General features: G+C 39.8%; 2 protein-coding genes across 2 annotated transcripts in view; one reads left to right on the top strand and one right to left on the bottom strand.

Annotated features, from left to right (window-relative positions):
• On the top strand, nt 1-12,696 carry LOC110505481 (neuroglobin). Its single transcript, XM_021584729.3, has 5 exons — nt 1-710; nt 4,571-4,678; nt 5,536-5,656; nt 5,758-5,838; nt 9,892-12,696. Exons 1-5 carry the CDS (start codon nt 550-552, stop codon nt 10,009-10,011), a joined length of 591 nt encoding a protein of 196 aa, XP_021440404.2. The 5' UTR covers nt 1-549; the 3' UTR covers nt 10,012-12,696.
• The window catches only part of LOC110505483 (signal recognition particle 14 kDa protein), a 12,334-nt gene continuing 1,890 nt past the window's right edge, over nt 12,612-23,055 (bottom strand). The window contains exons 3-5 of the mRNA XM_021584735.3: nt 15,745-15,857; nt 14,085-14,117; nt 12,612-13,909 (exon numbers count right to left, since the gene is read on the bottom strand). Of these exons, the coding sequence (XP_021440410.1) occupies nt 13,820-13,909; nt 14,085-14,117; nt 15,745-15,857 (236 nt within the window). The 3' untranslated portion in view covers nt 12,612-13,819. The remainder of the gene's footprint in view (nt 13,910-14,084; nt 14,118-15,744; nt 15,858-23,055) is intronic.

Consider the following 23,055-nt stretch of genomic DNA (forward strand, 5'->3'; position numbering starts at 1 on the left):
AGGTTACAGAAAATGAACTCTTATTACGAAGCACTCCTGCGCTCTGGATATCACTGAATCCCATTCATGCTGGATGGTGTAGCCCAGTTGTTTCCAATCTGTGTTCCGGGGTATTGTAGGTCGTCTGTGACTATTTTAGATGTTTTATAATAAATAAATGAATTCTAATAACAGCTGGGATTATTAATGGTATTATAAGAACTTGTATTTTACTTTTCACAATCAAAATTGTTTATAATAATAAAAATAGCCTTTTAATGTGTAACATTCATTTCAAAAAAAATAACTGCTAAGATATTTTATGTAAAAAAAAATAATATACGAATCCCCGATCTTTTGATAGCGATTTGGTGGTCCCCGGAACGGAACATTTTGGGAACCTCTGGTGTAGCCTAGATTTACAGCCATACGCGCAAGAGGAGTATACGTGAACCATATGCCAGGGGAGCAGACCTTTCTCTCGGCAGTAATTCGGTTATTTTTGCGTCTGTTGTGTTATTACTAAAGTAGGTTACCTACATTTAAGTTAATTGTACTGTATCAAGAAGAATGGGCTGCGCTATATCAGGACTGGCACCGAAAACACTTGGAGAGACAAAAACGGAAGAAGCTGTTGCGCATCTCAACGAGAAGCAAATCCAGATGATCAAAGAGTCCTGGAAAGTTATCCAGGAGGACATTGCGAAAGTTGGAATTATTATGTTCGTCAGGTGAGATATTTTGAATAGTTTTGTTTGAGTTATTTGTAAGCAAGTTAGATATTCGCTTTATCAGACAGAACATTTTCATAATACACATCTCGCACATAGAAAGGCAAAACTCTTCAACACTATTGCTCTCAACTTCAAATAACAGAGATAAATACATTCCAGAAATGATTGAATAAATTGGCTAGAACAAAGACAGTTTGACCGCAGGGACTGCATGATACTGTAAGTGACTAATACTACGTTTATTATCATTCATGACGTATTTGTATTTAATATGGATCCTCATTACAGCTACTCTACATTGTGTCCAGCAAAATTAAGGCAGTTATACGAAATTAAAAACATGACAATAAATACATTCATTATTCACAACACACTATCTGTGTGCCCTCAGGCCCATACATGACTAGAAATGAAAGAATATGCCAACTTCACATTACTCAAACTGTTATTACACAGTAGTTATTTGTCTATGTGTGTTAATTATAGCTGCAATACATATGACTTTGTGGAAACAGTAGGATCAAAATGTAGGATCAATACATTATAATTGTTATATTGTATGAGAATTAAGCCCCATCATCCTAATAAAATTATGTCACTCCTTGTGCTGCCAAAAAGCTCTCAAGGCATTTTAGGGAGAGACATGATTTGGTTCACAACAGAGAGGAGTCTCGGGGCTCAATGATTGAATGTGACTGTGACATTGTGCCCAACCTCTGCTCACAAGCAAGCAACTGTACATAGTCATATTCTTTAACCTCTGCCACATCCTTCTGCCTTGGGGCTTGGAGACTTTCATGAAGGGGTTGGAGGGTGTTGCCTCCCTCCCATCATCCAACATTACATCTCAATGTTGCATAACAAATATACAGCACCAGTCCTCTTCCCATCTACTGACAAACAAAGACATTCACAGCAAATACATTGCAACGAGCACGATGGCCAGCCTTTGAAATGTAATAGCTTGCAGAGAGAGGAAAAAAAACATGAAAATTGAGTGCACAATGCATTCCTAGTTTGGTGCTAATGTAGTCAGACATTATGGCTGTTAGTGGAGAGAGATGGAGAGAGAGAGACCACCAGGCACAGCACAGCAGATGGCTTCAAGCCCAATCAGGGCAATGTGTCCCTGGCCTGGAGGAGATCCAGAGAGTTGAAGAGATTGACCTTAGCGTGTTGGCCTGGGACCACTGGGGCCTTCCTTGGTTTAAGGTCACTTCAAGGCCCCTAGAAACAAAGGCTGACCTCGGGTTATCAGCAAGGCTGTCCTCAGGTTAACAGCATGCACATTCAATTAGACCAGCAGCACTGTGAAGACTCCACCTTGTTGCCCTCCTCTGCTCTGTGTACTACTAGACCAAGAGTGTCTCACCAGGGAATGTATTTTCTATAAGCTGACAGTGGAAATGTAATTGATGAACTGTACAGATCATGCTGTGTGTATGCTATGTGAGGAAATGTAAACTCTTCTATCAAAGGCGAGCCTTTGAAATACCTACTGCATATGAGAGAGCAGGAATTAGAATTCCACTTCCACTTCAAACCCCTCAAGTACAGGGAATACACTGTAGATCAAAGTGTCGAGCTCTTGAACCGTGGTTTTCTGTGTGTGGGAGAAAACGAGACCAGGGTCATTTCCCCTGTGCTCTCACATCAGTGAGGTGTGGTATGAATTACATTGTGCCTATAAAGTGAGAATGACATTCACAGTAAAGAATATGTCCTCTAACAGCTTTGCCCGGAATAGGACTCATCTCAAAATCCACTTATCTTGACATCCATTTCACCTAGCCACAGAATTGTACAATTTATTCGGGTCTGCATTCAGTGCAGCATATGTCCAGAAAATGTTTTTTTCTTCAGCATGTATTACTTTGCTTCCCTGTTCATACTTTGTCATTCACTGTTGTTCTTTAACGGTTCTAGTAATTGCGGCATAATTCCATATCATTCATGTGTCAACTTAAGTCCCCTGAGACGTATCACTTATAGTACAAGTTTTATTGTCAGCCAAAATGCATAAAAAAACATACATTTTTAATGCAAGAACATAGCCACCATTCAAAGAGACCTATTTTGAAATCACCCCACACACCTCTTCTCTGCTCCTATTCATTTATTTCAAGGGCCTTGTGTTTCTGACAGTAGCAATGGACTGAGATACAACTCTGAGTGTAAATAAGGTTCTCTCCCTCACACACAGAGGCAGTAAGAGGTGCAAATCAAAGTGTATGTGCAAAGCTCTTATACCTCACTTCATAAAATGACTGACTAGAGGGATGAGGGAAAACACAAAAAAGAGGAGATGATTGGTTGATTACTATGAACATAATTAGCATTATAAAGCCAAGCAATTCATGCATGGTTCCTTTAGATCCTACAGAGCTGTATGGTATATTTATGGTATATTTCATAAATGGTGATGTATACATTTATGGAACTCACAATAGGGTATGTGTTTACTGATTTCATGACTATATTTAAGGTAGACACCTCTGAGGGAAATGCTCACTGATAGTATTGCAACATGAGTTAAATCTCTTGTTAAAGGACCAACGAAGCCATTTTTATCTCAATACAAAATCATTTCTGGGTAACAATTAAGTACCTTACTGAGGGGCGGCAGGGTTAGAGCGGTGGACTAGCAACCGGAAAGTTGCAAGTTCAAACCCCCGAGCTGACAAGGTACACATCTGTCATTCTGCCCCTGAACAGGCAGTTAAACCCAGTGTTCCTAGGCTGTCATTGAAGATAAGAATTTGTTCTTTACTGACTTGCCTAGTAAAATAAAACTGTGATTGTTTTCAATTAAAATGGTCAAAAATAAACAAAAATGTCTATTTAATTTCTCAAGCAAGACATTTTATAGGACTTTCTGGGAGTGGTCTGAGTGGGAAAGGGGAAACTGAAAACGATCTGTTATTAGCAGAGAAGTTTGGAACTTTCTTTCTTATTGCTCTATTAAATAATTTGGTGATGTCACCAGACAGACCAAAACTCCAGCCCATCAAAACAGGCAACAATTTCCGGTGGTCATTTAAAACAGCTCTTACACTAAACGGACATTATCATAATTTTCACAATTTGATAGTAACCTCATAGTGTGGAAATATATACAAAACAGAGGAAAATCACGTTTTTGACTGCAGCGTAAAAAATGAAACAATTTACTAAGTCTGAATCAGGCCCAGAATGCATAAAATAAAATAGAAAATAGAAATATTGTTTAAAAAACAATATATAGAACCATATCATGAAAGCAACAAAGTCTATGAGAAAGGCCATACATGAATGGGTCTGAAATGGCAGGGGAACTCTTACGGCCAGATCACACATCTGGGGACGGGAATTATGACACCTTAAATGGCAGGGGAACTCAATACAGGCAGCTCTATGAGGAGACGGACAAGTGGGTTTTACACCCCCTGGCACTGAGTGTGTTGATGTTGTGATTGCAGCCCATAGTAGGCCCAGAGCAATGCAGGCAAGGACTGAGGGTTAGAGAGCAGCCAGGACTGATAGCTGCAAGGGGATCAAACGAACAATCAGATCTCAGAGATTTTCTTAAAATCACTGTGTGGATGAGATGTGATGACTTTAAACGCCACCTTGAAGATATTGACAAGGATAAAGACAGGAATGGCTTAACTAGAAGACCATATCAACACTTACATTATACAAAAAACAATGGATGACTTTTAAGACCTTATTTACTTGCTTGAACTCTGTTACGTAGTCAGTGGGAGAATTTGGAGGACGGAGGGATGTTTGTGTGTGGGCATGAATACGTCAGTTTGGTTAAGGCAGGCTTAATGAAGCTGGCTCTTGTAGGCTCATGTCTGTTGTCTTGGTAACAGGTTATTTGAGACCCATCCAGAATGCAAGGATGTATTCTTCCTGTTCCGAGACGTGGAGGACCTTGAGATGTTACGAACCAGCCGGGAGCTCAGGTCACATGGCCTACGGTCAGTCGCCACACCACAACACTGTACAACTCTTAAGTTCAATACACTACAGCTGGTGTACCACAGAGGGAATGGTATTTATTAAAAAAATAAATATATATATATATTTTTTTACATATATCTCGAAATCTCACAATGTACCATCACTGATTACATTGAAGCAAACTAATGTATGACATACTGTAGAGATTAAGTTTCATATTTCAAAGATCTGTCAACACTGTTTGGGCACATATATGAGATTATCATTATCTGGCTAGCTATTATCAGGTCTGCTGCCAGTGAAGAACACACTTATCCTCCACATGCAGCTCCCAATGGTGTGTTTTCTCCATTCTGTTGTGTCACTGGGGTATGCTGAGCCTCTTAGTTTTTCTCCCCACAAAAGGCCAATAAACATAATTAAGCCTGAGGACTCCACTTAATCAAAGGTATGAAGGCTACAGTGGTATTACAGGAGACAGACATGGATATGTACACTACATCTCCACACGGCCCTTCCGAGCTTATACTCCCAGGAAAAGGCCAAGTGCCCCTCAAATCACTTGCACAGGCATTAGTGCCAAATGTCCTCACCGGCCCCCAGAGGGAGTACACCCATGTATTATTCTTGTGCATATTTATCTTTCTGCATAAACTCTCCCTAACATGCTCTTCGGCGTAAAATACAGGCCTACGGGAAACAACGGAACCATGTTCAGTTTCAGCGTTTAATGTCGGAGAACAATTGTTGAAAGAGAGGATAAACGATTACTAAATTAATTGGATCACATTAAGTGCCCGCTGTATGATCAAATGATGGTGATAATCAAGGTGTGCCTGTGGGTCCTAATATCCAGGCCTGTGTTTCCTCTCAGAGTAATGTCCTTCATTGAGAAAAGTGTGGCCAGACTGGACCAGCTGGAGAGACTAGATGTTCTGGCTGTGGAGCTAGGGATGAGCCATTACCATTACAACGCCCCACCCAAATACTACAGTGTAAGACACACACACTGACGGTGCATCTTAAGCAAAGTTAGAGTTTGCATTTTTTGGGGGATACATGTATACATCCCTATTCTGGTGTGATTTCTTTCCAGTATGTAGGAGCAGAATTCATCTGTGCTGTCCAACCCATTCTCAAAGAGAGATGGACCCCTGAGCTTGAGGAGGCATGGAAGGTACAGATTTCAGTCTTTCTTGGCGACCCCTGTGATTTAATATGTGGGTGTCAATCACATGCTCTTCTAGGAATTCACCCAGTATAAATGTTCAGCAGAATGCGTTGAATTGGTATAATCATGTGTGTAACCAATTATTGTCCAAGAGGTCCCTTGGCTTTCTGCTGTGCCAGAGTTATTCACATCCAATGATTCATGTCAAGATGGAGATTATCACCAGCGGATGAGATAGGTTGACTGACATGAAAATTTCAATTAACCCGAAATGACCATATTGTGGAACCAGTGCATGGCTCTGTCACATCATGTAACCCTGCTTTACATAACTAACAAAGTATTATATCATACACTCTTATTAAGTAAAATATAAATTTCAGTACAATGTAAAACTGCGCTGTGTGTGCTACTGTGTATGATGTGAATAATGTTTAGTTTTTTTGATAGTCACTGTGTTTTCTAATGAATTTTATGGGTTAGTGAACTAGCCTGGCTATTATAAATAAAATTAAATGAGTGAATGAAGCTCTGTATTTTATCATAAATGTTCCATTGAAACTGTCTGTACTTGCCTCTAGTGGATTCATGGAGAACTACCCTTAACTCCAACCTTGTGCTTACCAGTCCTAAAAAAAGTAAATGAGTTACCTCAGGTTCGTTCAGCCATTCCTATGGGGTAAATGAGTTACCTCAGGTTCGTTCAGCCATTCCTATGGGGTAAATGAGTTACCTCAGGTTCGTTCAGCCATTCCAATGGGGTAAATGAATTACCTCAGGTTCGTTCAGCCATTCCTATGGGGTAAATGAGTAACCTCAGGTTTGTTCAGCCATTCCTATGGGGTAAATTAATTACCTCAGGTTCGTTCAGCCATTCCTATGGGGTAAATTAATGACCTCAGGTTCGTTCAGTCATTCCTATGGGGTAAATTAATTACCTCAGGTTCGTTCAGCCATTCCTATGGGGTAAATGAGTAACCTCAGGTTCGTTCAGCCATTCCTATGGGGTAAATTAATTACCTCAGGTTCGTTCAGCCATTCCTATGGGGTAAATTAATGACCTCAGGTTCGTTCAGCCATTCCTATGGGGTAAATTAATTACCTCAGGTTCGTTCAGCCATTCCTATGGGGTAAATTAATGACCTCAGGTTCGTTCAGCCATTCCTATGGGGTAAATGAATGGGGAAGAATGGGGTTTAGGGATAAACGCCAAAAATAAGTTCTGAGGTTAACACAGGAGATCTTATACGTTTTGATCCAGAAGATAATATCAGTCAGTTAACATGACCTTTATGAATTATGAAGACTATGTGCTTGTTTTGAATACATAAATGATTTTTTTAAAAATCACAAAAAGGGACGTTAGCTAATGAAGATGATCTCATAGAACAACATGTACAAGATCTCCATAAGCCTGTGTTTACCACAGACCTTTTTTTTCGGTCTTTATTGACCCCACGCACAGTGGAGGATGGTTAGAGTGGCCAAAAAATCTCCAAGGATCACAGCTGGAGAATTGCAGACATTAGTTGGGTCTTGGGTTCAGAAAGTCTCCAAAACTACGATCAGACACCACCTACGTAACCACAAGTTGTTTGGGAGGGTTGCCATAAAAAAAATCCTTTGCTGTCATCAAACAACAAACTCAAGCGCCTAGTTTGCCAAACGTTACTGGAACTTTTAATGGGACGGGGTTCTATGGTCAGATGAGTCCAAAATAGAGCTTTTTGGAAACAAACACCAGAGGTGGGTTTGGCGTAGACAGAAATATATCCATGCAGAAAAGTACCTCATCCCCACTGTGAAGTATGGTGGTGGTTCTTTGATGTTGTGGGGCTGTTTTTCTTCCAAAGGCCCTGGACAACTTGTTAGGATACATGGTATCATGGACTCCATCAAGTATCAGCAGATATTAATCAAAGCCTCTTCTAAGAAGCTTAAACTGGGCCTTCATTGGATCTTCCAGCAGGACAATGAACCAAAGCACACCTCAAAATCAACACAAAAATGGTTCACTGACCACAGAATCAAGGTTTTGCCATGGCCATCCCAGTCCCCTGACCTAAACCCCATAGAAAACCTGTGGGATGAGCTGAAGAGGAGAGTCCACGAGCTTGGACCTCAAATCTGAAGGATCTGGAGAGATTCTGTATGGAGGAATGGTCTCAGATCCCTTGCCATGTGTTCTCCAACCTCATTACCCATTTTAGGAGAAGACTCAGAGCTGTTATCTTGGCAAAGGGAGGTTGCACAAAGTATTGAATGAAGGGGTGCCAATAATTGTGGCACACATATGTTTGAGAAAAATATTTGTTTTATGTTAGAAATGAATTTTTTCTTTCAATTATTTTACTTTAATTGAAAGTTTGATTTCTGTGAATATTTTGAATGAAAGACCAAGAGGATAACCAATAAATATGTTTTTTACAGCCTGTTTTGCTCATATTTACAAAGGGTGCCAATATTAGTGGAGGGCACTGTATTCATACCCTTTGACTTATTTCACATTTTGTTGCGTTACAGCCTAAATTCTAAATGGATTAAATAAAATAAAAATCTACACACAATACCCCATAATGACAAAGTGAAAATGTGTTTTTAGATAAATACAGAAATATCGAATTTACTTAAGTATTCACACCCGTGTCAATACTTTGTAGAAGCACCTATGGCAATGATTACAGCTGTGAGTCTTTCTGGGTAAGTATATACGAATTTTCCACACCTGGATTGCGCAACATTTGCCATTATTCTTTTCAAATTTCTTCAAGCTCCATCAAATTGGTTGTTGATCATTGCTACACAACCATTTTTAGATCTTGCCATAGATTTTCAAATAGATTTGAGTCAAAACTGTAACTCGGCCACTCAGGAACATTCACTGTCTTCTTGGTAAGAAACTCAAGTGTAGATTTGGCCTTGTATTTTAGGTTATTGTCTTGCTGAAAGGTGAATCCATCTCCCAGTGTCTGGTGGAAAGCAGACTGAACCCGGTTTTCCTTTAGGATTTTGCCTGTGCTTAGTTCCATTGTTTATTTTTATCCTGAAAAACTCCCAGTCCTTAACGATTACAAGCATACCCATAGCACGATGCAGCCACCACTATGTTTGAAAATATGGAGAGTAATGTATTGGATTGGCCCCAAATATAACACTTTGTAGTCAGGCCACAAAGTGAATTTTTTTGCAGTATTACTTTAGGGCCTTGTTGAGAACAGGATGCATGTTTTGGAATCTTTTATTCTGTACAGGTATCGTTCTTTTCACTCTGTCAATTAGGTTAGTATTGTGGAGAAACTACAATGTTGTTGATCCATCCAGTTTTCTCCTATCACAGCAATTAAACTCTAACTGTTTTAACGTCACCATTAGCCTCATGGTAAAATCCCTGAGCTGTTTCCTTCCTCTCTGGAAACTGAGGAAGGACACCTGTGTCTTTGTAGTGACTGGGTGTATTGATACACCATCCAAAGTATAATTAATAACTCCACCATCTTTTTTTACCCATCTGCCAATAGGCTTCCCTTCTTTGCAAGACATTGGAAAACGTCCCTGGTCTTTGTGGTTCAAATCCAGTGCTCGACTGAGGGACCTTACAGATAATTATATGTGTGGGGTACAACGATGAGGTAGTCATTAAAAAATATTTTTGAACATTTTTTTTGCACACAGTCAGTCCATGCAACTTGTGCCTTGTTAATTAAACACATTTTTACTCCTGAACTTCCCATATCAAAGGGATGGAATACTTATTGACTTAAGACATTTCAGCTTTTCAATTATGGGATAGTGTAGGCCATGGGGTATTGTAGGCCATTGATAAAAACATCTCAATTTAATCCATTTTTAAAATTAGGCTGTAACACAACAAAATATGGGAAAAGTCAAAGGGTGGTATGACTACTTTCTGAAGGCACTGTATAAGGGTGGGAATACTTTGGAACAGATTTCCAAAATTAATAAACTCACCAGTTGGGGGAACCCTGCATTCAGACACCTTGATTCGAATTCTACATTATTACAGGTATCCTCATAATTCCTTGTGTGTTTGTGAACCAGACCCTGTTCCTGTACCTGAGCAGGCTTATGAAGCAGGGCTACCAGGAAGAGACAAGCAGACATCACCATGAGGCAGCATCCCGCAAGGAAAGGCCAGAGAAGAGGAACACACCCAGATGAGAGGCCTGGCTATGGCTGGCCTCCACCCAGAGACTGTTGAGCATAGCACAAAAATGTGGCACGTGGCTTTTAGCTGTGTATATAGTGTATTTATCGCTTACAGTATTCATTTTCTACATACAGTTGAAGTTGGAAGTTTATATACACTCAGGTTGGAGTAGTTTTTCAACCACTCCACAAATTCCTTGTTAACAAACTAGAGTTTTGGCAAGTCGGTTAGGACATCTACTTTGTGCATGACAAGTAATTTTTCCAACAATAGTTTACAGATTATTTCACTGTATCACAATTCCAGTGGGTCAGAAGTTTACATACACTAAGTTGTCTGTGCCTTTAAACAGCTTGGAAAATTGTAGACCTCCACAAGTCTGGTCCAACGCCTAAACGTACCCTGTTCATCTGTACAAACAATAGTACGCAAGTATACACACCATGGGACCACTCAGCCGTCATACCGCTCAGGCAGGAGATGCGTTCTGTCTCCTAGAGATGAACGTACTTTGGTGCGAAAAGTGCAAATCAATCCCAGAACAACAGCAAAGGACCTTGTGAAGATGCTGGAGGAAACCGGTACAAAGTATCTATATCCACAGTAAAACGAGTCCTATATCAACATAACCTGAAAGGCCGCTCAGCAAGGAAGAAGTCACTGCTCCAAAACCGCCATAAAAAAAGCCAGACTACGATTTAAAACTGCACATGGAGACAAAGATCGTACTTTTTGGAGAACTGTCCTCTGGTCTGATGAAACAAAACTAGAACTGTTTGGCCATTATGACCATGTTTATGTTTGGAGGAAAAAGGGGGAGGCTTGCAAGCCAAAGAACATCATCTGAACCATGACGCACGATGGTGGCAGCATCATGTTGTGGGGGTGCTTTGCTCCAGTAGGGACTGGTGCACTTCACAAAATAGATGGCAGCATGAGAGGAAAATTATGTGGATATATTGAAGCAACATCATAATGCTTGGTTGCAAATGGGTCTTCTAAATGAACAATAACCCCAAGCATACTTCCAAAGTTGTGGCAAAATGGCTTAAGGATAACAAAGTCAAGGTACTGGAGTTGCCATCACAAAGCCCTGACCTCAATTCTATAGAAAATTTGTGGGCAGAACTGAAAAAGTGTGTGCGAGCAAGGAGGCCTACAAACCTAACTCAGTTACACCAGCTCTGCCAGGAGGAATGGGCCAAAATTCACCCAACTTATTGTGGGAAGCTTGTGGAAGGCTACCTGAAACGTTTGACCCAAGTTAAACAATTTAACCTTTTATGGCTGCCCTCCCGTAAACGAGATAATTGTCATCAACAACCGCTGAATTGCATAGCGCCACATTCAAATAATATTACTAAAAATATTTATATTCATGAAATCACAAGTGCAATATAGCAAAACACAGCTTAGCCTTTTGTTAATCCACCTGTCGCCATATTTTGAAAATATGCTTTACAGCGAAAGCAATCCAAGCGTTTGTGTAAGTTTATCGATCGCTCGACAAAACATTATGTACACCTAGCATCAAGTAGCTTGGTCACGAAAATCAGAAAAGCAATCAAATTACCTTTGATGATCTTTGGATGTTTTCACTCACGAGACTCCCAGTTACACAATAAATGTTCCTTTTGCGCCATAAAGATTATTTTTATATCCAAAATACCTCCGTTTGTTTGGTGCGTTATGTTCAGAAATCCACAGGAAAGAGCGGTCACGACAACGCAGACAAATTCCAAATAATATCCGTAATGTCCACAGAAACATGTCAAACGTTTTTTATAATCAATCCTCAGGTTGTTTTTAAAATATATAATCGATAATATATCAATCGCAACTGTCTTGTTCAGTCAGAGAGGGAAAGGCAATGGCTGCCCAAACTCTTATGCATACAAAACGCAGCTGGCACCTGGCCATACAATGACGCAATGTTATCTTTCTTGCTCATTTTTCAAAATAAAAGCCTGAAACTATGTCTAAAGACTGTTGACACCTTGAGGAAGCGATAGGAAAAGGAATCTGGTTGATATCCCTTTAAATGGAGCAAAGGCAGGCTATGGAGCATGGAGTTTTCAAAATAGAAGCCACTTCCTGGTTTGATTTTCCTCAGGGTTTCGCCTGCTATATCAGTTTTGTTATACTATAATATTTTGACAGTTGGAAACTTGTGTTTTCTATCCAATACTAATAATATGCATATATTAGCAAGACCGAGGAGCAGGCCGTTTAGTTTGGGCAACTTATTCTTTCAAGCTACTCAATACTGCCCCCCAGCCATAAGAAGTTAAAGGCAATGCTACCAAATACTAATTGTGTGTAAAATTCTGACCCACTGGGAATGTGATGAAAGAAATAAAAGCTGAAATAAATAATTCTCTACTATTATTCTGACATTTCACATTCTTTAAATAAAGTGGTAATCCTAACTGATCTAAGACAGGGAATTTTTACTAGGATTAAATGTCAGGAACTGTGAAAAAATTAGTTTAAATGTATTTGGCTAAGGTGTATGTAAACTTCCAACTTCAACTGTAGCTCGTGTTATCAGCCTACAATGTAAAGTTAAACGGCGTATTCCTTATTTCAACAAATCGCTGCCAGATTGATATTTATTCCAACAAAGCACTTTATTTCTCATTTTACAGTAACAATTTGTATTCCTCAATGACATTGTGATAAACGATGACATGACATCATTCATCTGACATGTGTGTTAAAAGCTGCAGCTGTGTGTCATTCACTGGAAAGTAATTATAATCCTTAATGATAATTATCATGGTTAGGTTTACACCCAGTAAGGAAAACCAAGCCTGTTGATTAAAAACTAAATTTATCAAGTACAAGGTTCTCTCTGTATCCATAAATCAAATATGCCTTTCAGCCACCAGTAAATATACTATATTATTCAGAAGTTTCTAAATACTTTCCCCCTCACTCAATCTTCCATCAGATGGCAAATACATCCTACAAATTAAGAGGCTACAGCTTTTCTGCATTTGAATTGATAATCCAACAGTACAATAAAGGCCTTACAATGTGTCAGCTAACTTTTGGATCCTCGCTTTACAGCTTAGCTTACAACTATGAATTTACCACCTTCATTAAGTGGACACATGAGTGACGAAGAACTAATTGGACCAATAAGGAACTTCTTAAGTAAAAACAAAAACAATTCTGTATCTCACTTTCCACCGTAAAATATAATAATCTAACATTTTCCGAATGGCAAAAAAAACATTCAGCCCCAACCCTAACAAATATATGTGACAGCTTCACTCGTAGTTAGTATATAGTTACACATTTAATCATCTATCCATAAATGGTTAAGACAAGGTCCGGTTGGAAAGTAAATCAGAACTTTAGTGAACATGTAATCGAATTGATGCATGCAAACCGAACTGACTAAATAGGTAGTAGTTAAAATGAAAACGATTTGAAAGGCATTTTATCAACACGCTCCATCCTTTCCGTGACTACATAAACGATGCAGCTCTCTGTGTAACTTGGATCCAGGCCAGAGATGTTGACATTGGGGTGGGGGGGTTGATCTAAAAAGGCAGCTCACTTATAGTATCCTCTCTGAGTGTTAAACTCCTCAGCTCTCCCTTCATCCTTATAGACCGATACCATTCACTGGCCAGGGATGAGACACTGCTGTGTAAACAATGGCATGATGTCAAAGCAGTCCCCAGGTGGAAGATTGTGGGCCGCAGCCAGCAGCAGGAAGGATGGGGGTAGAGATGATAGTTAAGAGTGTCTAGGAGGTGGTACAGGCAAGTCTGGGTTCCGCCAGTATGCTATGAAAGAGTCTGTTGCTCATTGGGTGGCTTTGGTTTTCTTGCTTTTGCTTTTCTTGTCTTTCTTCTTAAGGCCGTCCATATGTGCTCTCAGGAGGTTAGAGTATGCCTGACAAGTTGAAAAGAGAGAGAGCAAACAAGAGGAGTTTGTCAAGAGGAACGTGTTTAAATGATTTGCTAAATCATTTTTAGCATTACATAGATCTAGTCAAACAAGACAATGTGCATTCAGTGCTCCAGTGATGCATTTGTTACAAAAACCATACCACAATGTCAGTACCTACCATCTGGAACTTGATTACTTCTTTGGTGCTAACCTGGCGATAAAAGGAAAACTGATTAGCACTACTGTCTGCAAGGTATAGCAAATCATATGGATTTATTTCAACAGCGAAGTTAGAGTTCAACATCATAGTACCCTCAAAGCTAATCACTAAGCTAAGGATCCTGGGACTAAACACCTCCCTCTGCAACTGGATCCTGGACTTCCTGACGGGCCGCACCCAGGTGGTGAGGGTAGGCAGCAACACATCTGCCACGCTGATCCTCAATACTAGAGGTCCCCAGGGGAGCGTGCTCAGTCCCCTCCTGTACCCCCTGTTCACCCAAGACTGCATGGCCAAGCACGACTCCAACACCATCCTTAAGTTTGCAGACGACACAGTGGCTGCCTGCCATACAGGACCTCTACACCGGGCAGTGTCAGAGGAAGGCCCTAAAAACTGTCAAAGACCCCAGCCACCCCAATCATAGACTGTTCCCTCTACTACCGCATGGCAGGCAGTACCGGAGTGCCAAGTCTAGGACAAAAAGGCTTCAACAGTTTTTACCCCCAAGCCATAAGACTCCTGAACAGGTAATCAAATGGCTACCTGGACTATTTGCATTGTGTGCCCCCCCCCAACCCCTCTTTTTATACTGCTGCTACGCTCTGTTTATCATATATGCATAGTCACTTTAACTATACATTCATGTACATACTACCTAAAATTGGGCCGACCAACCAGTGCTCCCGCACATTGGCTAACCGGGCTATCTGCATGTCCCACCCACCAACCCCTATTTTACGCTACTGCTACTCTCTATTCATCATATATGCATAGTCACTTTAACCATATCTACATGTACATACTACCTCAATCAGCCTGACTAACCGGTGTCTGTATGTAGCCTTGCTACTTTTATAGCCTCGCTACTGTATATAGCCTGTCTTTTTACTGTTGTTTTATTTCTTTACCTACCTATTGTTCACCTAATACCTTTTTTGCACTATTGGTTAGAGCCTGTAAGTCTACAACAGTTGTATTTGGCGCACGTGACAAATAAACTTTGATTTGATGTCAGAACACCCAAGAGCAATGGACAACATCGGATTACTAAGTAGACGGAATAGATTCCGACCCTACGCTTGCTTACAGCTGCACTGGGGTCGGATAGGCTTGCTGTTTACATTAAGCCACCGCAGATCCGGCTCAGAAATTGCACCTCAATCCAGGGATGTGAAATTGCGTTGGCTCAGAAATTGTACGTTTTGAAGTAAAGTGCTAGTTTAATTAAACTGCTGTTTTCATCCTCATGCTAGCTAGCAGTAGCCACAGCAACCATTATGGAGTGGCACGTTGCATTGAACAACAAAAGAGCTGATTGGCTGACACTGTCATTACAAAATGGCTGTGGCTTATGCAACCGAGCATGAGGACGAAAAGGGCAGGTTCCTGAAAAACAAGCAATCTCGCACCGGTTCCACAGTGTCTTAATCGAAACAGGAAGTCTGTCCAACCCCAGTGCAGCTGTACGCAAGCGTGGAGTCTGAATCTAGTCTGGCTAAATACTAAGTAGAGATGTATGGACTAATTGCCTGACTAGGTAAGAAAAATATTTGATTCTAAAAATCAACCAAACCATCATAAATCACTTCTTTGCCACATGATGTTTTAGACTGACCACTGTGCTGATTTTCTTCTTGCCGTCTGACGCTCTGAGTAGACACTTGTTGTCTGCTGGTTCATAACTCTCTGGGTGGCCTTTTCTGGGGACTGGTTTGGTTCTCCCGTCATCTGTAAAGTTCATGACGACAAACTACAGGTCAACAGGATTACTCACTGTAGTTGGACTGATCAGACAGCCTTAGATTCAATAATAACCCTGAAGCAACTACCAGCAGATAGTCACAAAAAAAATGGAGAAAAAAATAAATAAAAAAAATCACAGAAAAATAAATATTACACAAATAAAACATTTGCGCTGAGAAAAGCACCGGGGATGGACAGCTTTCCCATAGAATTGTATTTTATATTTTGGGACAAGGTAGCGCCTCTATTTACGGAAATAACAACTCATGTCACTCAATTCAGTACTTCCTAGGTCCATGTATCAAACAGTTACTTCAGTGATATTAAAACCAGTCAATTCTGGAGTTCAACAGATTAGACCCATACATTTGATAAAAATGCAACAATAAAATGATTAAACTCAAGGGCAACGGAATAGCAGAAGTATTCCCAGATTTGATACACATTAATCAAACAGTGTTTATTAAACATAGACACTTAAAATACAAGAACATTTCTCAGTATAATACAATACGCAAAAAGACAAGATGTAGATTTCTCAATGGCTGTTGATGCAAAAAATACTTTTGGCCGTCCTTGGAAGCATTCAACTTCCCAGCTGAAATAATACATTCAATTAAAATATATAAATATCCAAAAGCAAAAATACAGTACATACCCCATAATGACAAAGCGAATACAGGTTTGATATTTTGAGTCAAGGACTGAGCCAAGGACTACATGCTTTCTGGTAAGTTTTGAGGGGTGTTAATTCACCTGTTTCCATACATGTTTCATTTTAAAACATTTATCTTACAAAGGAGTTGTTTAACTGCTTAACTATTTATCTCTACTTGGAATTGTATATTTGGGATTTTTTTACTCATTTTTTCCTAATCTTTACAGGAAAATGCCACAGGCACTATCTGATGTGTGGAGCCATTTCAATGCAGATGATGTAGAAGGAATAGCTGTGTACATTTGCAAATACTGTGCCAAATCATATTTGACAAATGCAACAAAGATGCAGAATCATCTGGGCAAGTACATAAAGTTCCCTCGGCGCTCACAACAAGCAACCTCTGACAAAAGTCCATCTACTTCTATTCGAGGTGAAAAAGATGAATCAGACACCTTACGATAGCTACAGCTCATGGCCCTCCTGGAATCAGAAGTTTTTTTTGACTCAATGGAGGAACATAGTCAGAGAAATGCTGATGAATGTTTTGCTTGAGCTGTGTATGCAATTGGTTCACCTCTGATGCTCACAGGCAATGTGTATTGGAAGAGATTTCTGAATGTTCTTCGCCCAACATACACCCCTCTAACCAAACATGCTTTATCTACTAATTTGCTGGATGCAGAGTTAAAGTGAAAGTCAAGCAAATCATAGAAAAAGCAGACTGTATTGCAATCATCTCTGATGGGTGGTCAAATGTTCGTAGGCAAGGAATAATTAACTACATCTCCACCCCTCAACCAGTAATCTACAAGAGCACAGACAAGGGACAACAGACACACCGGTCACTAAATTGCAGATGTGCTGAAGGCAGTCAACGACCTTTGACCACAGCATGTATTTGCACTGGTGACAGACAATGCTGGAAAATGAAGGCTGCTTCGTCTAAAGTGGAGTCCAACCCTCACGTCACACCGATTGGCTGTGCTGCTCATGCATTGAATCTGCTCTTCAAGGACATCATGGCACTGAAAACAATGGATACGCTCTACACGAGAGCCAAGAAAATGGTTAGGTATGTGAAGGGTCATCAAGTTATAGCAGCAATCTACCTCACCAAGCAAAGTGAGAAGAATAAGAGCACCACATTGAAGCTGCCCAGCAACATGTCTTCATGTTTGACAGTCTCCTGGAGGGGAAGGAGTCTCTCCAAGAAATGGCGATATCACAGTCTGCCGATATGGACTTCCCCATCAAGAGGATCCTCCTGGATTATGTATTTTGGAAGAGAGTGGTAAGCACCCTGAAATCTATAGCAGTAGCCATTGCACAGATTGAGGGAGACAATACTATCCTGTCTGATGTTCAGACTCTGCTTGCAGATGTAAGAGAATAAATCCTTACTGCCCTGCCCACTTCACGGTTGCTCCAAGCAGAAGAAACTGCAGTTCTGAAATACAAAAAAAAACATGAAGACTTCTGCCTGAAGCCCATACACGCCGCAGCGTACATATGCTGGCAAGAGCATCCTCTCAGGTGCAGAGATCAACAAGGTCTATGGTGTCAACACTACCGTGTCTCGCCACCTTGGCCTGGATGAGGGCAAGGTTCTTGGCAGTCTGGCGAAGTACACTTCCAAGCAAAGGCTTTGGGATGGAGATGCAATATGGCAGTCATGCCAACATATCTCATCAGCCACCTGGTGCAAGGGACTTTGTGGATCTGAGGCTCTTTCCCCTGTAGCCTCCATCATCCTTCAAATCCCACCAACATCAGCCGCCTCAGAGCACAACTGGCCCTTGTTTGGGAACACACACACACACACACACACACACACACACACACACACACACCAAAGCACACAACAGGCTGACCAATACAAGGGTGGAAAAATTGGTGGCCATCTGGGCAAATTTGAGGCTTTTTGGGCCTGACAACAAGCCATCCATAACAAGGTTGGAAAGTGACAGTGAAGATAAAGCCTCAGTCTGATGTTCCATATGTGGACATTGAGGAGGTCCAGGATGAAGACATGGAAGCCTGAGAGAAAGACAACCAAAGCTTTAGTTTCTAGACTATCATTTTACAGATATTGAAAATGTTCTGGGGAGATGCGATGGATCATTGGGGATCATTCAATATTCCGTTTCCTTTGTTGTTCAGTGAAATCATCCCATGTGAAGAGTAAACTCATTTAATTAAAGTTCATTCAAAATGTTTATTTAATTTTAATTGGAAGGATTTAATCATTTGCAATTATGTCTATTTATGATAAGGGAATAGGTTTTTGTTTCTGTCTCCATATGATATGGTAAATATATAAAATGCAAAAAACACCTACATTTAAATGGTATGAATATTAATTTGCATATATTTCCGTTAATTCCATCGGAAAGTTTCCACCACTGAATATTCCTCAAAATGTGCAACCTTATAACCAACAAGACCCGAGGCTGTAATCGCTGCTAAAGGTGCTTCAACAAAGTACTGAGTAAAGGGTCTGAATAATTATGTAAATGTAATATTTCAGTTTGTTTAATACATTTGCAAAAATTTCTAAAAACCTGTTTTGCTTTGTCATTATGAGGTATTGTGTGAATATTGAGGAGGAAAAAAATGTAATTTATACAATAAGGCTGTAATGTAACGAAATGTGGAAAAAGTTAAGGGTTCTGAATACTTTCCGAATGCACTGTACCCGACTAATATTGAAAAAGAATGCCCCCTTAATAAAAAAATATTTATAGAATCTCAGGATATGAAATTAATGTGGAAAAACATGTAATGGCAATAGGAAAAAAATAACTAACGATCTACAGCAGAAGTCTCCAACCGTTTTCTAGCATGAGAGCTACTTTAAAAAAAATGAAACATCATAAGCTACTTTTTTCCCCCTAGCTTTCAAATAGGCACATTCTTCTCTTCTCCTCTCTCCTGCAACTCTTCCCCAGGTCCTTAGTGTAAAAGAGAAAGTAGAGCACTATGTTCTGTCAATATACCCGGTAAAATAATGGTTACTAAACTACTAAGGGGGCCCTATTAAATGTTATTTTCCCCAAAAAATATGCTTTATATTTTCCCAAATTAACTTAAGCTTTCCTGGTTTTAGATTTTTGGGGTTTTCACTCTTAAAATGAGAATTATTCATAGAGAAACAACAAAATTGGATGTTCTGAGTTAATGTCAATGAATAAATCACATTTCGATTTGAGATAAATTTAGATTAGAGTGTAAACCCCATTTAATCGCGCATCTGGCCCTTTAATTGCACATCTAGCGAGTGAGGAATGTGTGGTCTAAATTGCCGGTCTAGCAATGTTTCTGTGCTGCTGCTGCTGCTCATTTCATGGCAAAGTGAACAAATAGCAAAGAATATATACAAATTATATACTTACTCATGATATACTTCTGCCAGGTAAGCCTACTTTGCAGTTAACATTAAATTTAAATGTTTTTGGGGAAAGTACTTCTGCCAACCCACAAGATGGTTATCACATCCACCCAAAAACCCATCCATTTGGGTTTTTAAGCCAAGTGGCTATCCAGGGATGGTATAATCTAAATGTTGCGTTTCTTAAGATAGTAGCTGGGAGCTTGCAGTGTCTGATACTTGTGAGATGTGTTTATGACAGTTTGCTGTGGAGCACATGAAAATTGCATGCACTTTCAGAAATCCCGCTATGCCCTCAGACTAACTATCAAACAAGCAAAGCGTCAATACAGGATTAAGATTGAATCCTACAACACCTGCTCTGACACTCGTCGGATGTGGCAGGGCTTGAAAACTATTACGGACTACAAAGGGAAACCCAAACGCGAGCTGCCCAGTGGCACGAGCCTACCACACGAGCTAAATGCCTTTTATGCTCGCTTTGAGGCAAGCAACACTGAAGCATGCATGAGAGCACCAGCTGTTCTGGCTGACTGTGTGATAACGCTCTCGGTAGCTGATGTGAACAAAACCTTTAAACAGGTCAACAGTCACAAAGCCGCTGGGCCAGACGGATTACCAGGACGTGTACTTAAAGCTTGCGCGGACCAACTGGCTAGAGTCTTCACTGACATTTTCAACCTCTGAGTCTGTAATACCTACATCTTTCAAATAGACTACCATAGTCCCTGTGACCAAGGAAGCGAAGGTGACCTGCCTAAATGATTACCACCCCGTGGCACTCATGTCGGTAGCCATGACGTGCATTGAAAGGCTGGTCATGACTCACATCAACAGCATCCTCCCGGACACCCTAGACCCATTCCAATTCGCATACCACCCCAACAGATGACGCAATCTCAATTGCACTCCACAACGCCCTTTCTCACCTGGACAAAAGGAACACGTGAGAATGCTGTTAATCGACTACAGCTCAGCATTCAACACCATATTGCCCACGAAGCTGCTTGTTTGTTACCTATACATAGTCACTTCACCCCCACCTACATGTACAGATTACCTCAACTAGCCTGTACCCCTGCACACTGACTGGTACCAGAGCCACCCCCTGTATATATCCTTGTTATTCTTATTGTGTTACTTTTTACTTGGTAAATACCAAGTTGGTAAATACTTTCTTCTTCTAGAACTGCACTGTTGGTTAAGGGTTTGTAAGTAAGCATTTCACGGTAAAGTCTACACTTGTTGTATTTGGCACATGTGGCAAATAAAGTTTGATTTGATTTAAAGAGGAACACAAAGGATGGAGCTAAGAATATTAACACCTTAGTTAAGAACACTATAACATGGAAGAAAATGAAACAGATTGTACAAAGAACCAATATTACTGCCTAAAAACACACCACTATGGAACAATCCTTGGATAGCTTTTCAGAGTCCACTGATAAATTGACTCACATGGAAAACTAAAGGCATAGAAACCGTAAATGACGTGGTAAAAGTAAATAAATATTTCCCTGCCAGAATTAAAAAGCCATTTTGGACTGACCAATGTAGACATGATCAAATATACTGTATGCAACTTAAAAGTTTTATTTCACATAAGCTTTCAGGTCAAATAAAAATAACTGATATTGGAACAAGATGTAGGGAGTGTTTGTTATATTCAAACTAAATTACCGTTAACAAAAATGTGCCCCACCCAGTATGAATTAATGTATAGAATTTATTATAGAAGAGACAAAATTAAAATTATGGCAAAGTCATGTCGTAAGTGTAAAACTAGCAATGACTCAATAATGATTGCATTCTGGGAGTGTTATAAAGTCCAAAAGTTATGAGCAGAATTCGAAAGCAGACTGTAGGAAGTTTTACAATGTAAATGTACGTTTAATCTGTCTTATCGGCATTTTTCAAGACATGGCATATGGGAGTGTGGTGAGATAAACAATATTGTCAAAACCATTGGGTGTCACTTATATCGAAGAAGCTATTACTTAAATACTGGAAGTATAAATGATACTCCAATGTTGAGAGAATGGAAGAATCAAATGCTTTATTATTTAAATATTGAAAAAAGTCTGGCAACAAACAGAAACAACATAACACAATATAAAAAGTAATATGCGGTAGTCTTAAAAGTATTAGAAACAACATTGGGTGTGGATACGTTGGGGACATTTGGGTCTGAACATATGTGATGTTATACATCTAGGTGGAAAGGTATAACAGCTGTCCCAAACTAAAAAAAATATTGTGTGACCGAAAGCCGACAAATTGATTGGTAGAAATGTTTTACAATGTATTTTTCCATATATAGACACACCCTGTGTGTTTTAATGAAATCAAATATACACTTGTCTGATGAAATACACCACAAATGACTCAAGAGGGAGCCAGAGATCAAGATAACCAGAAGCTAAAAACCTTAACCTAACCCCGACTATTCTCCTTCAGGTCCTACTGGCTTTCACAACAGTTACTATCCTGAAGATGGCGTTAATAGGCTACACGAGGAGTTGGTAACCTTTCTCATGTGGAATGCCAATTTATCTTACAATTCCTACCGAAATGCGTGCCAGTTATGGTTTTCTTATGCACAATTTCGTGGAACAGTTTAATTTAATTTATAATAACGTCTTCATATCTAAAAATCATTGTCATGTGGTTAATCAAAATTCTATCCAAATGTAAATAAAAATTATACAAACCCAAAAAGTAACTTCTATTGCCAACTATGTAAAAAATAGCCTACACAAAGCAACAAATAAAAATATTGCAGCCTGCAGGTAGAAAATATCCTAAATATTGGCTACACATGGCCTTTCTGCAACGAACTTGAAACATTGTATCAACTATCAACTTGGCTCCAGCCAGAAGTTCAAGCTAGCAAACTTGCAACTATAAAATATTCTGGGCCCTCAGAGTTTCCCGTGCCAGTGAGCCCTGGAAAGATTTTTCAACTATTGTCATTCTCAATGTATGTAAAAACAGACTTTGTTTGCTTGTTGTTTGAGGTTAAGAAAACATTACTTTGAGAAGCTCCACAGCTCATTAGTGGTGGTGCGTTAAGCCAATCAGAAATACTATCAGATCCCCAAATGGGCACATTTATATGCCTACATTTGCGCTCC

The sequence above is a fragment of the Oncorhynchus mykiss genome, chromosome 25 (assembly GCF_057628025.1).
Source record: "Oncorhynchus mykiss isolate SJ-2025 chromosome 25, ASM5762802v1, whole genome shotgun sequence".
NCBI lineage: Eukaryota > Metazoa > Chordata > Actinopteri > Salmoniformes > Salmonidae > Oncorhynchus > Oncorhynchus mykiss.